Source organism: Aureobasidium subglaciale (assembly GCF_000721755.1).
Source record: "Aureobasidium subglaciale EXF-2481 unplaced genomic scaffold scaffold_13, whole genome shotgun sequence".
Lineage (NCBI taxonomy): Eukaryota > Fungi > Ascomycota > Dothideomycetes > Dothideales > Saccotheciaceae > Aureobasidium > Aureobasidium subglaciale.
In genome coordinates this window covers 101819-115319 of record NW_013566982.1, presented here as the reverse complement: position 1 = coordinate 115319, position 13501 = coordinate 101819, and the positions used below count along the sequence as shown (strand labels likewise).

General features: G+C 51.1%; 5 protein-coding genes across 5 annotated transcripts; 3 read left to right on the top strand and 2 right to left on the bottom strand.

The window, feature by feature from the left end:
• Positions 1-51: 51 nt before the first annotated feature.
• AUEXF2481DRAFT_5789 (uncharacterized protein) lies at positions 52-736 on the bottom strand (the record flags this gene model as incomplete). The annotated part of the gene is made up of 3 exons (XM_013487292.1): positions 52-240; positions 303-605; positions 683-736. 3 exons carry the CDS (start codon positions 734-736, stop codon positions 52-54), a joined length of 546 nt encoding a protein of 181 aa, XP_013342746.1.
• A 306-nt stretch (positions 737-1042) lies between these two features.
• AUEXF2481DRAFT_5788 (uncharacterized protein) lies at positions 1043-1859 on the top strand (the record flags this gene model as incomplete). The annotated part of the gene is made up of 3 exons (XM_013487291.1): positions 1043-1085; positions 1145-1349; positions 1409-1859. The coding sequence occupies 3 exons, from the start codon at positions 1043-1045 to the stop codon at positions 1857-1859; spliced, it is 699 nt and encodes a 232-aa protein (XP_013342745.1).
• Positions 1860-2624: 765 nt separating this feature from the next.
• Positions 2625-5610, bottom strand: AUEXF2481DRAFT_265085 (uncharacterized protein). The gene is made up of 4 exons (XM_013487538.1): positions 5022-5610; positions 4073-4973; positions 3738-4023; positions 2625-3681 (listed from the first exon to the last, which is right to left on the bottom strand). Exons 1-4 carry the CDS (start codon positions 5357-5359, stop codon positions 2765-2767), a joined length of 2442 nt encoding a protein of 813 aa, XP_013342992.1. The 5' UTR covers positions 5360-5610; the 3' UTR covers positions 2625-2764.
• Positions 5611-6866: 1256 nt separating this feature from the next.
• AUEXF2481DRAFT_5786 (uncharacterized protein) lies at positions 6867-9383 on the top strand (the record flags this gene model as incomplete). Its single annotated transcript, XM_013487290.1, has 1 exon — positions 6867-9383. The coding sequence occupies one exon, from the start codon at positions 6867-6869 to the stop codon at positions 9381-9383; it is 2517 nt and encodes an 838-aa protein (XP_013342744.1).
• Positions 9384-10215: 832 nt separating this feature from the next.
• On the top strand, positions 10216-10764 carry AUEXF2481DRAFT_30273 (uncharacterized protein; the record flags this gene model as incomplete). Its single annotated transcript, XM_013487358.1, has 3 exons — positions 10216-10247; positions 10403-10510; positions 10578-10764. 3 exons carry the CDS (start codon positions 10216-10218, stop codon positions 10762-10764), a joined length of 327 nt encoding a protein of 108 aa, XP_013342812.1.
• Between the last annotated feature and the right edge of the window lie 2737 nt (positions 10765-13501).

Below are 13501 nucleotides of genomic sequence, written 5' to 3'. Positions count from 1 at the left end.
TGACCTTGTGCTTGCTCGAAACATCTTCTTTGATCTTCGGTACGACTGAGATCAGCGAGAAGCGATGGTAGGAGCCCAGACCCGCCCGATGCGATTGACTTCATTAACGAAGTTGCGGCTCGTGATCTGAGTTGACGTAGCTGGCTGGTGAGCATTGGCGTAATTCGGAGAGTGATCCTCGGGTGTATAAAATGGGTTCCTCAACAGATTGATATATGCCTTTTGCAGTGCTTGGAAAGCCTATCATAGGAGGCAGACTGTCAGCGTCTCAATTTCGTAGGAAAGCTATAGGATGGGCTCACAGGAGTAAGATCGGAGTTCTTCAGCCCCAGGACGGGGGGAGTTCTAGAGTCGTTCGCGGGAGACTGGCGACCTTCCATATCTACGATAATGACGAGTTTAACGCCAGTGTTTGTGAGCCAGCCGTACATGGCGAGACGCTCATCGACGGCTTGCAAGAGACCAAAGTCTTGGCCAACATTCTTTTCAGGTAGACGAGCTTCGAAGATATCAAGACACGTTGAGAGCATGAAAGAAAAATCGAGCTTGCTACGTTCTTCCTTTTCCCCTTCAGCAGGAAATATGGAGATGTGGAGTGGATTGTTCTATGGTGATGTTAGATAAAAGGAGTCAAGCATAATACGCGAGTGGTGAACTGGGAGCGAAATTTCGAATTACATACATGTCTGCCAATAACACCTATACAGGCGATGGCTGGAGTCTTGATGATGGTCATGATTGAGTTAATAATTATTCGAGTGACAAAAACAACAAAAGCAACGATGATGATGATAGAGGTGAAGTCAAGCTCAGCCAGTCGGGTAAGCGGTCGTTGTGGGCGATGACAGACAGCCAATCAGAGGACGACGATCGATAATCAGATGGGCGGTCGCGACTTCTGTACATGGCTCGCAAGCATCATTGAAACAGCGTCCCTTCCGCCACTTGCACGCATCGACAGCGACAAGGCACAATCTCCACTCCGCGCCGCCGACTTTCTTTGTCACGACCTAGTCACATACACACACACCCGACAGTCGCCATGTTCGCCGCCACTCGCTCGACAATGGCCCTGGGTCTGCGCGGTACGTGAAATTCGATTACCGCGACATAGACACACTCCGACTAAGACAATCATGTATAGCCAAGCCCACTGCCGCCCTCATCCCCTTCACTCGCGCCGCTCCCTCCGCCTTCATTCACAGCTCATCGACCAAGTCGGCAACTATGGAGAGACCTGGTTTGGTCAAGGGCAACCCCGGCACCCCGCCACCCATGAAGAAGGGCATGCCCACAAACGTCCCTCTTCCCAGCCAGGAGGGCAAGCAGGGTGTCATGCAATACGCCTTGTATGTCGATTGATTGGAGGATAGCAAGTCGAGTCAATTGCTGACCAAATCACTCATAGGACCACTCTTGACCAAATCGCAAACTGGGCTCGTCAGGGTTCGCTGTGGCCATTGACCTTCGGTCTTGCTTGCTGCGCCGTCGAGATGATGCACTTGTCCACCCCCCGTTACGATCAAGATCGCATGGGTATCATTTTCCGTGCCTCGCCCCGTCAATCCGATGTCATGATTGTCGCCGGTACCCTGACCAACAAGATGGCTCCCGCTCTCCGTCAGGTTTACGATCAGATGCCCGACCCCCGCTGGGTCATCTCCATGGGCTCATGCGCCAACGGTGGCGGTTACTACCACTACTCCTACTCCGTTACCCGCGGCTGTGACCGTATCGTCCCTGTCGACATTTACGTTCCCGGATGCCCGCCCACCGCCGAAGCCCTTATGTTCGGTATCTTCCAGCTCCAGAAGAAGATGAGACACACCAAGATCACCAGAATGTGGTACCGCAAGTAAACAATTCGCGAGGCTTGTGACAAAATTGCCGCCGCTGGTTTTCTTCTTTTCTTCTTCTCACATACATGGGCGTTTTATCCTTACGAGAGGCTGGGGCATGATGCTGTAGCGCTGCTTCGCATGGGATTGTGTAAATATTTGACTTCTTTTTTTCTCGATTGGCAATAAACGAAAGATTCCTTTGTTATTCCATTGTTGTCCTTGCACAGAGTCCACATGTGCTAACAACGAAACATTCACGCTTCAAGGTCAATCGTCGAGCAATTACCGATACGCATGTCCAGGATTGAAAGAAGTAGCAGCGCTGTTCATGACTGTAGAGAATGTTCAATCTGTGGAACAAGCACAAGACAAGACCAGTCCAAAAGTCAGTTATCGGATAAACAGTATAGAACCAGAACAAGCAAGAACGACACTCTGAGCATGACTGCCTTGCCAGCAGCTCGAGAATGAGGGCGAAACGATGTAAAAGCACAACGGCGAGCGGACGGATTGAACACGGCATTGAAGCAAAAAGAGTGAGAATGTGACATCCTCGTCCGCTTGATCCACCGCTGAGCCAGAAGAAGAAGAAGAGGACGAGGATGCAGGTAGTATGGCAAAAAGATTGGGTATATACAGCCATGAAAAGAGTTTCGAAAGATTCTCTGACATTGTTTGACTCCTGATTCACTAGAAGGTAGCGCAGGATGGGGGTTCGAAATGGCGACAGTCGAGAAGGGCCAACAATGCATCAAGGGAAAAAGACCAATACAGTAATGATTTACAATCAGACATAGACATACAGCATAGTCCACCAATCGACAGAGTACCAAACATCCCATATAAAAAAAAAACATTCAATCCACAATTTCCCACCAGAATCACCTTTCCTCCCAAAGGCTCTCTTTCCCTTCTTCTTCTCTCTACACAATACTATCAGTCTCATAAAACGGCTCATTAGGATCAAAGGGAAACTTCCTAACAACAACATCACCCTTGTAATCCCAAAGATCTGCTTCCACGGGTGTATACTCGACTGCACAACTACCACTACCTTGTTCTTGTCCAAAAGTCTCCACAGCACTGACATTGCCATCTCCATAGTCAATGCGTACTTGATTAACAGTCTGCCGACTAGGATCACCTTCCAGATAATTCAAGGGCGAAAATGAGAGTCCGGCGTGTGCGGTGGAGAAGACGGTATTTGGTAGATCGCCCGTGTGAGGGATATGGTGCATTCCCAGATTTAACCACAATACGAGATCGGTTTGAGTGAGGTTTTCACTATTGAAAAATGTGTTGAAGTTTATGGGTGGGTTGTGCACGTCTTGGTTATTGTAGGCGTGGGCGGCGCGGGGTTCAGTGTCGTGTTGTCTTGTAATTTGGAGGTCGTGGGTTGCCCAGCGTGCTGCGTTTGCCAGATTACTGGATTCTTCTACTGTGAGGTGGATGGCGCCGAGAGAGGGTGAGATGCGGTAGCCTTTGTATTCTCCGTACTGATTTACAGCGTCCTTGTTGATGACACTGTATTGGGTTGCGCTGTTGGGGCCCCAGAATAGGCGACTTTGGTCTTCGGATTCGATGTATGACTTCTCAAGTTTCATGGTGTTTCGAGCTTTGCCGTTGGACCAGGGGTATGTTGTCGAAATCGGTACCTGGTTGACTACGGCAACAGTGTTGTTGGTACCCAAAATGTCGAAGTCGGCTTTGAAGTTCAAGACATGATCGTGCATGCTGCCTGAGAGATTGTCGTGGATCTTGTAGCCGTATTCGTCATTGTTGGCGTAATAAGCACTTTGAATATATCCAGAAGCACGGACTTCAACATTGATGCTACCATCTATCTCAAGGTTAGTATCAAGCTATCGGGACAATGTTCAGACGAGAATAGCATACCCATGTAGAAGGAGTACGAAAACATGTAGTCGTAGTTTCCTACAGTGCTGACAGATCGGATGGTGAAGTAGGTGTTCTTTGTCGCACTAACGTAATTCGAGGTGCTGTGTCGTTGGAGAGGATAGTCGGCAGTGTATTCGAATAGACAAAGACTCTCAAGATGTGTGTGAGTTGTCTCTGCCACGTAGAAAGAGGTGTTGAGGTAGGTGGCATATGCCGGGCAATCATAACCCTTTACCAATTGAAATGCATATGGTCCGAAACCATAGTACGTGTCTAGGTATGCCTGAAGTGAGGGTCAGAAAGAATCATCTGAGAAGGGAGATCATACTTACAGTGCCGCTTTGGAGAGGATCCTGTCCTGCGTAATGAGCCAGCGCCTCTTGGAGGCCTAACTCGTACAATACTCTTTCGCCTTTATAGCGAATGTCCCACAGACTGAGACCAGTGTCACGCTGATATCCAACGAAGAACTCAAAGTCCATCCATTTGACCCATTTCTTCTCAACATCAACTGAAAATCTGGCACCGCTAGGTGCGATAGATACGGGAGGAGGGGTAGTATCGAGTGGAATGACGGGCCCATTCTGATCTGTTCGAGCCCAGTCTCCCTCAACGTTAGCCTCGAGCTTAGCAAACCCGGGCGTGTAGTATGCATTTTTGAATGCTTCGGTGGTGTCGTAGAAAATGCCGTTATAGTACCAGCCTTCAAATTTCCACTGACTAGGGTCACGGCCGGTGACATCGCTTCTGAAGTATAGACCTAGAGGCAGAAGAGTTTGGGTGTCAAAGTTGTCAACAGAATTAGACCAGAAAGCATCCCAACGAATAACCCGTCCGTCATCTTGCCAGAGAGGGTCGATGCCCCATATGGAGAGCGTGTCGTTGTCGTGACCAAGAGCAGTTCCACCCCACAGATCGAGGGTGATGTCGGAGATGGTAGCACTGATTTTGTATATCCATTGGGAATAAAGAGTGTCATCAGCGTCGGCATCAAGATTACGTACACGTCCGGCTGTCTTGCGAGTGTAGGGGTACTCGAGAGGCTCCCATCTGGTTGTGCCATTGTTGACGCCAGAAGGATCAATAGGGCCAACCAGTATATCTTCGTAATAGGGATCCTCACAGGCTCGATGATCCAAGACGACATGTGCGTATCGAGGTGGGGCCGGGCCCGCACCGTCCAGATAGTACAAGACGTCCGTTTTGTTTGGATGCATGAGCTCGACCAAGAGACTTGTGCATCATTAGTACTTTAGACAGGTAAGGAGTTTGTGAACGTACATAGTATTGTCCCACTCCCCAGCGTCATCGCTCAAGGTGAGGTTGAACTCTGGCTGAGCGAACATCCACTTGGTCACCGAAGCGGCTTCGACATCGGTAAGACCTCCCCAAACGTTGGCCTTAGGAGCTGTAATCCGGGTATAGTTGTTTCCCGAGCACGAGCTCACAGCTGGAGGTGTCGATGTTTCGTTCAACCAGCGTCTTCCGTTCTTTGAAGCAGCCTTCCTAGCTCTGCCCTGACGAACCCAAGCAGCCTTGGGATCTGGACTAGGAGCCGATAAGACGCCATTGGCGTAGATGATTGAACTGACAAACAGAAGACTTGAGGACAACCTCATGTTGTGGTTCCAAGTGATCTTCTGGCAAACACATTTCACTTGGACCTACCTCTCTGTTTTATATCTACCAGTCAACGTGCCACTGTTATCATGCTCTTCGGCCTCAATGACTTGGTCACAGAAGCGGTGTACACCAAGTCCACTGCACAAGCCATATGGACATGGATGATTCGCATGGAGATGCCACATTGAGGTGATATCCGCGTGTTGTCTGCAAAGTACCGCCTGTTTATCGCCTATCTCACACAGCTCGTGCAGGCGATAAACCATAGATAGGCCTATGTCGGAGAGCTTGCTCAACCATCAGATAGCGGCACGCTCTCTGAGTTGCATCGGCGTCGGATACAAATATCTACGTGGGATCAATTGAGCAGATAAACACACAATTCATGCCTAGGGTGGAATATTATCGAACAAATGACCCAAGTTTTGCAGCGTGCTGAGAAGTGATGACCACGGGACCACGTCTGGACATCGGAGAATTGATAGCCGGAGGCTGAGCCTAAGGACAGCTGAAGCTCAAATGAGCAAAAGCAGAAGACTGCAGACGGCAGCGGGTGGACTCGATCCTAGAAAAGAGGAAAGCTAAAGACGCGATAGGGACAAGAGGCAGGCCGGCAGCCAAACAAGAATCAGTCGTTGGCCGCAAATTGGAAATGACGGAAGCGCTGAGAGTGCAAGATTGACGTCGGGCAAGGCGCAAATTGGGTGAGATGGTTGTTAAAGGTCGCGGGAATACAATCAGCATGCATGGGTGGACAAAGTACGCATAGGAAGTCGGCTGCAGATGCACATGAATAATTCAAGCCAGGGATGATGGTGCTCTTGGGCAGAGCTGCAAGCTGGATGGAGCAAGGTCGGAGCGGGGCTAGCGGTAAGTGGCGCAAAGTTGGTGGATAAATGGCTTTCGTTGGCGTCGCTCATTTGGACTTGTCTTGACTCGATTGGCAGCAAGCGCAGGGTCTGGAAGGGGGATTCGAGTGTGGGGATCGAAGGCGTGAGCGCAGCCGTTTGATCCGAGGAGTGTGACAGGCTCTCATGCTGTTGTGATGAGTCGTCGACAAGAGTGACAGATTGCGTGTGTGTGGGGGCAGCAAGGCAGTCAGTCGCAGATGCTGAAGCAGGAAGGAACGATATGTCAGTCAGATCAGGCTTGCATGGATAGATTAATTACGAGGGGATTGGCAGGATTGACAGGGCGTCTTTTTCGGATGCCAAATACAGAAGCAAGAAGCGGGCGGAAACGAGGGTCGTAGGGTAGGGTAGGGTAGGCAGTTTGGTGCGAAGGCAGGCGCGCAGCAGTGAGCACAGATGTCGACGGGAGCTGCAGCTTGTCGCAAATCGATGCATGAGCGTGGAGCTGCGGTGCGATAGAGTCGGGATTGCCACTAATTTTCTTCCCTTGTGCTCCCTCTCTCCTACAGGCCCATCCGCACGTCGGTCATACACATTGTCGAGTGTCGCATATGCAGCCGTCCAGCCCACACGTCCACCTCTGCCTGTCGCCATGCCACTATGGCCGTTTGGAAGAAAGAAGCGACGTCTGAGCGCGTCGACGGCCGCAACGACTACGTCAAGCGCTGCAACTGCCACAACGCCAACAAAGACAACAACAGCGCCAGCTGCCCGCCAACAGCAACAGCAACAGCAGCAACAGAGCCAAACTCCGAGCCAGAGCCAGCAGCGCCCTGCAGATGTTTCAGATGGCCCGGCACAGGCCATAGCCCGTCCGACCAATGCCTCTCGCACCCACATGCACATCCCCCCGAATAGCCTTGAGCGTCCAGGAAGCGTGCAGGACGAGTTGACGGCACTACCTGCCTTGTCCAAACTCGAGCAAAGTCCTCATCTGAGGCCCGCAAACGTTATCAAGCCCGTCCATCCCTATACCCTTGAACGCCCCTCATCTGCCCGCTCACGTACCCCGAACATTCCCCGGTCCCCGTCGCATGACAAGGCCACCCCCAGTCGCCGTCAGTCCACCAAGCGGAAAAAGGATCAGACCCTACGCGAAGAGGAAATCCGTCAGATGAGCGCGCCAATGCAGATTCCAAAGAGACCCGCCGCCTCATCCGGCCATGACCTGCTCCGTCGCGACAGCAAAAAGGCCCGTCGGACCCTGACCAAACGGCCCGGTGCCGACGATTCTCGCAATTCCAACATCTCGCTTCCCCTGCCAGAGTCCATCCGCTCCAACAGATCACACATGTCGGAGCAGCGCGCCTGGGAGATTGGTGGCATGTCCATCCTCAGTCCCCGTCCTACCGTTCGTGTGTCGGGCACCTTCACCCATACGCCCTCGCCTTTCGCAAAGCGTCCGCAGAAGATGGACAAGCTGCCCGAGCTCGCTCGTGCCTCGAGCGGAAAGAAAGACCGAAGGAAGGTTGCCGACCTTGCCGACGACCTCAACTCCACCGAGCTGCGTATCCTTATGGAGCGTGACCAACGCAGGAAAGAGCAAAAGGCCCTGGAGCAGCATGAACGCCTCGATCGCAAGTTGCGTAGACGAGCAGAGAAGCAGCGCGAGGAAGATGAAACTAGGGCTAGAGAAGCCCGTCTAAATGCAAGCCCTCCCACTGCAATTCACCCTGCCTTCCGCGAACAAGCCTCCGACGCCGAATTCGTCACGCCCACTTCGCTCAGGAAACAGGGCAAGCAGCGAGTCCCAGAGATGCAGGAAACCCCTACCAAGGGCGGAACCTACCTACGCTACCCACCACGCGAAGACATACCCCAGAATCCTTTCGCCGACCCCGAGTCCGAGAACCCCTTCACAGCTCCCGGCGCCGAATATTCTCCTGTGCAGACGCCATTTGATGAGCCGATCTTGCAAACTGCCAGAGCTGTCAGGCTGTCTGCCGGCCGCTTGTCTCCACCCGCGTCTCCCGTCCCCAATGCTCAGCGCGAGATTCAACCCTCTCCCAGTCTGCCCGAGGTAGCATACCCGCCGTCACAAAGGACATCTAGTCATCCCGCTAGTTCTTTTGAATCTAGTCGACGCAGACCCTCCGAGAGTGGCAGCCGTCGTGTAGGCCCCAGTGCTTGGACTAACATTTTCCGCCGTGGCCTCAGCTCGAACCGCACATCCGAGGACAAGGCCCCATCCGAATTTTCCTTTGTCAATACATCTAGAGAGTCCATGTCAAAGCAACCCATTCCGGCCCATCTTGTCGGACCTCCATCATCACGTCAGGCCGGTGTACCCTCTCGCACCCAGAGCAAGTTCCGCGAAGATCTTCCCGAGCTGCCAATATCCCCGCCGTCGTCTCGTATGCAGTCGCCTGAACTGAGTATGATTACAGCCGGGGTTGTGACTGCGAGACGTTCAAAACGTGGTGTCGAAAAGCAGACGAAGCACACCGACCCCTCTGACCCCATCAGGAATGACTCTCCTGCAATTCTTGAAGACCGAGAGTCAACTGTTCTCTCTCAATCTTATGGGTCTGTTGATTCTGAGGGTAGCTGGATCAGTGGACGTCTGGTTAAACGCACATCACACACATCATATCCCCATAGTAGCTTGAGCTCTCTTAAGAAGGGAAAGCCCGAGTTCAACGGAAGTTTCGACCGTCTGCCTGTCCCGGAACATGAGTACTTTGCTGCTTTGACACCAGACAACGGCAGCCGCCGTGCATCAGTCGATCATGCGATTGAGATCACGCCGACAGCAGATCTCTCCCCCGAGGAGGCTGCACCCCTCAGACAAGCCACAGCACGCCGTAGACCAACGGTGGTACACAATGACCCTCGTTTTAAGTCTCGTGAAGGCCTTCTTACCGAATTCCAAGCCGCGGAGCCGGCAACACTATCTCGGGAGGATAGCCTCAGCAGTGATTCTGTCGAGTCTCCAGTGGAGTTGCACAAAGCGCAGAGCGTAAACTATGGTCGAATGCATGGCCATGGTAAAACACTCAGCGCTGGCAGCGCCAAGATGCTAGACATTGCGCCCAAGAGGAGCAAGAGCGTCAACACCCTACTTACAGAAGCGAGTCCCAGGTCGTCACCTCGCATCCCTCAAGAATAAGAGGGCCTGCATCAATCACCATCCTTTGAATCATCTCATTTGTTGTTTCTGCAGAGGCGGATTATCACGCAGAGCATGAAGTTATGTGCTTTCTTGCGATTTCCTCTTATGACCCCCATACACCATGGGAGATGTTTTTTGATACCCTATTTGAACTGCGAGCATGAATTGAAGAGCGATGTATTGGCTCTTTGCGTGGTTTTAGAGAAGAGTTTTGTTACGCCCGTCATAACAGAAGAGGGTCTGAAAGAGGATTACTTGTATACTACAGTGGATGTCAAGAAGAGATACAGCATCAAGACAGCTAAAGAAAGCATTGTTTTTCCACTACAAAGCACAATCTCAGACGTGAGTGGCTGACTCGCTCGCATATTCTTTGTCATGGTTCTGAGGGATGGTAGAAGCTGCAGAGCTGATAAAGCAAGCCTAGTGAGAAGTAGCCGTTACAGAAGATACAAGTGGCTGGAAGGATCGCGAAGGCGATTATTGATGTCGGGCGCACTTGGTGGTGACTCGTGAGATTGGGCGGGAATTGATCAGGACGGCATGTTCCGTGCGGTGGTGTTGGGCGAAAGGCGGCGGAGGGGCTGCTTATCAAAGCATTCGGCGGGTCGTCATTGTCTGTGTTGGTCACAGCATTCAGTCGAACTTCCACACCACAACAAGCTATATGTCCCTTGCCTCCACCACTCGTCGCAGCCTTCTTCGCACCGCAAGAAACACGTCGACCTTTTCCCTCGCCAGAACTACCACCAGACCCGCCGCGCTTTCGCAGCATCTCCTCAAGCCCGCTTTCTTCAAGCCCGCCGCAACCAGACACTTCACCGCTTCAATGGCTTCCTCCGGTGTTCACAACCTCCAGGCGTGAGTATTGGCCCGCCCTCACTTCAGCTCTCCACTCTCGTGCGCTCCACGTTTGTTGTGACACGGCAGCTGCATGCGCCATGTCACTGGAACTGAAGCTTTGAGAAATAGAGTGAAGCTTTAGATGCAAGAGCCGCGACTGACAGACACAACAGCAAGGCCGACTTCGACTCCGCTCGCGCTGAGACCGGCACCTTGATGGTCGTCGACTTCTTCGCCACCTGGTGCGGTCCCTGCAAGGCCATCGCCCCTCAGGTCGTCAAGTAAGCACTCCCTGCCTATTCCCGCTCTACTTCCCAAGACCCCACCACTAACGCGCCACACCAACAGGATGTCCTCCACATACCCCAGCGCCCGCTTCTACAAGATCGACGTCGACGAGGTCCCCGAGGTCGCCCAGGAGCTCAGCATCCGCGCCATGCCCACTTTCGTTCTCTTCAAGGACGGCCAGGAGGTCGCCACCGTTGTTGGTGCCAACCCTACCGCCCTCGAGGCCGCCATCAAGCAGCACGTTTAAATGCTATCTCTTGAAGAACTGCGTCGTATAGCCTAATGAGAAACAAAATACACTCATGACTTTTTCTTTTTTTTGCTTTGACATTCATCTCATGGTTTTTGTCGTCCTGGGTCTATTGGTCAAGTCCTATGTCTTTCACGCGACGGGGACAAAGGCGCCAGGCGAGCATGGCACTTGGTTGATGCACTTGTTGCATCAAGAGTTTGTTCAGCTCCAAGTTTATTGATTCAGCTTCGAGAGATCGAATGCGACATTTTAGGTCGCATTCACAATTGCTGAGTACACGAGCATATTCTTTGCATATTCTCTCATTCTACCAATCCCTCATTAGACCACATTATCACTTGCAACATTTCTTCGCTTCGGGCTTGCACCTTCCATCTTCTGATACCTCCTGACATATTCCACCCATTTTCCATTCGAAACCATGTGTAACCCACCCGATGAAATCTTATTGTGTGTGATAGAACAGCTAGACGAGAAGGATGAGTATTCAGCGACCACGTGGCTCGCTATTCTGCCACGATCGTTAAACCGCTTAATTCTACGCAATGTAGACGACAATGCTACTGCAGGTTACGAAGCTACAGGATGATGCTGATTCTTGCGATTGGATCATTTTGAGGATTGTGTAGAGCTGTGAGGCGAGAAGAGTCCTCAACATCGATTGTTATACCTACTGTCCTCCACGACTATCGATAGGGCGATGACAGGCTAGCGAAAGGCACAGTTCTTGTCTACATCGAAGGAGTCTGCGGAGGGAGCCGACGATAATATGCATCTTAGTAGACCTCTCTGCGCTCCGCAGAAAGTACTCTGCCTAGAGACAGTTATCAGAAATCAGTCATCCCCACAGGAGAGACTGAAACGTGTGCCCTCAACTGGTACATTACACTCTATGCCACCTTTCCTTAACGCACTTGCACAGCTGTTCAATGCTATCTTCCACATCACGTCTGCTTCATTCATAGCGTAAAGGCTCGGCATATCATCAATGCCAATGTCAACAATTTTGAGAAGAGAGAAGCTCTTGTACTCTCCAGCCAAGATGTGCAGATGCTTTCCAAATCTTTTGTCGGCCATACGGAAATAGAGGTCGTCGATAGACGGAGGTAGTATTGCAGCGAAAGAAGGCTCTGACTCTGCTGTCGGGTGAAAAAGGAATTCGATGTTGATCTCTAGCGCTCGAAGTCGAGTCAGCGAGCGAAGGTCGAAAGAGGCAGCTGGGATAATAGTTCCGCGGTAGGTGGCAGGCATGTGCAACTGGAACTCTTGCAGAGTTCCGGACATCTGATGCAGACACTTGAGAAGTGTTCCCAAGTCGCACTTGTCAATCAAGGGTTCTGAGTGGGACGGAAGCTTGATACGCAGGGACTCCAGTTTGCTGCAGGATTTGATGATAGACTGCAGATGCCTGTCGGGAAGAGTACATTCTTTCAAAGATAAATGGCGAATGTGCTCTAGTGGTAGACGAAAAGCATGTGAACCTCCGAATTGCGCCACTTCTCCAAAGATGGTGAGAGTCTCTAGTGACGGGATGCACATGACATCCTTCAAGAAACCGCTGTTCAGAAGTTTTTCTTCGGTTGTCAAGGTCAAAGATTTCAATCGAGTAAAGAACGGCAGACCTACAAGAGGGCTCTCTTGTCGGGCCCTGATGACCATGGTCGGTTCATTATCCAGGATTTCGGTCTCGCTTTTCCACGAGTCTGCATCAACAATATCGTGGCAGAAATCGTACAGATGGGGTCCGATGTTTCTATCTGAAACATACATCTCGAGTGCTGCAATATTTGGAAGGAGTGACAGTAAGAGAGTGACCTCTTCGCCGTGTTTCTTCTTACCCTCAAGTAGACATACCCTCCAGTAGCGTTGCCATAAGCACGAACGACGACGACGTGCGTCCTTGGGAGGTATATATTTAGCGCATATCGTTGCAAGCTTCTCGCTACCAGTGGCATATAGTTCACTGAGAGATTCCGATGTCTTTTCGCTCGAGCGATCTGGTAAATTCGCAAGTTTGAGGTAATCTACCTTGGCTGCTAGATCCGGTCGGTGTATCAAGGTCCTTAGGAACAGCTGGAGTCTTGTAATCGTTTTGTATCTGTAATCTTGCCGCCCCCGACATCTATCGTGATCATTCTCGTGCTCGATGTATGCTCTATATAGCATCGGAGTAGAGAGCGCACGGAGGACGTGTGATACCTGACAGACATTTGCAAGAGTTTTCGTTGTCTGTTTGTAATCCTCAAACTCTTTTTTCTGAGTGAAGCTGGACAGACTTGGCAAAGACTGTAGGATATACAACCAAATCTCGTCTGGAAGTTGTACCATTGTCGATAATCATGGCAATGATAGACAAAGCTCGCCAGAGATCCACGTGACGTCACATTTCGACGTGATATTTGATACTACGTGCTAAACCTGTCCCTTCCAATCTTGTCCGATAATCGAAGTAGAGCACCGACGAGCTGTAGAAAGGCACAGTAACATCGCATATAAACAAGACTGGTGCAGGGAGTTGGGGGAAGGACAGATCTCGATAACATTGCTGCAAGTCTGGGAATAATTGTGCTTTGACTCAGCTACAAGTGTGATAGTATTCTGCACGCGGAGAATTTCGCTACTAGCAAGTCTCCAAACGCAGTATGAGTCGGTCACTCAGGGCAGTAATTACTGAAGTTGGTCGAGTATTGCAGTTAAACACGTGTGAATATCAATGAGGAAATGGAAAGCG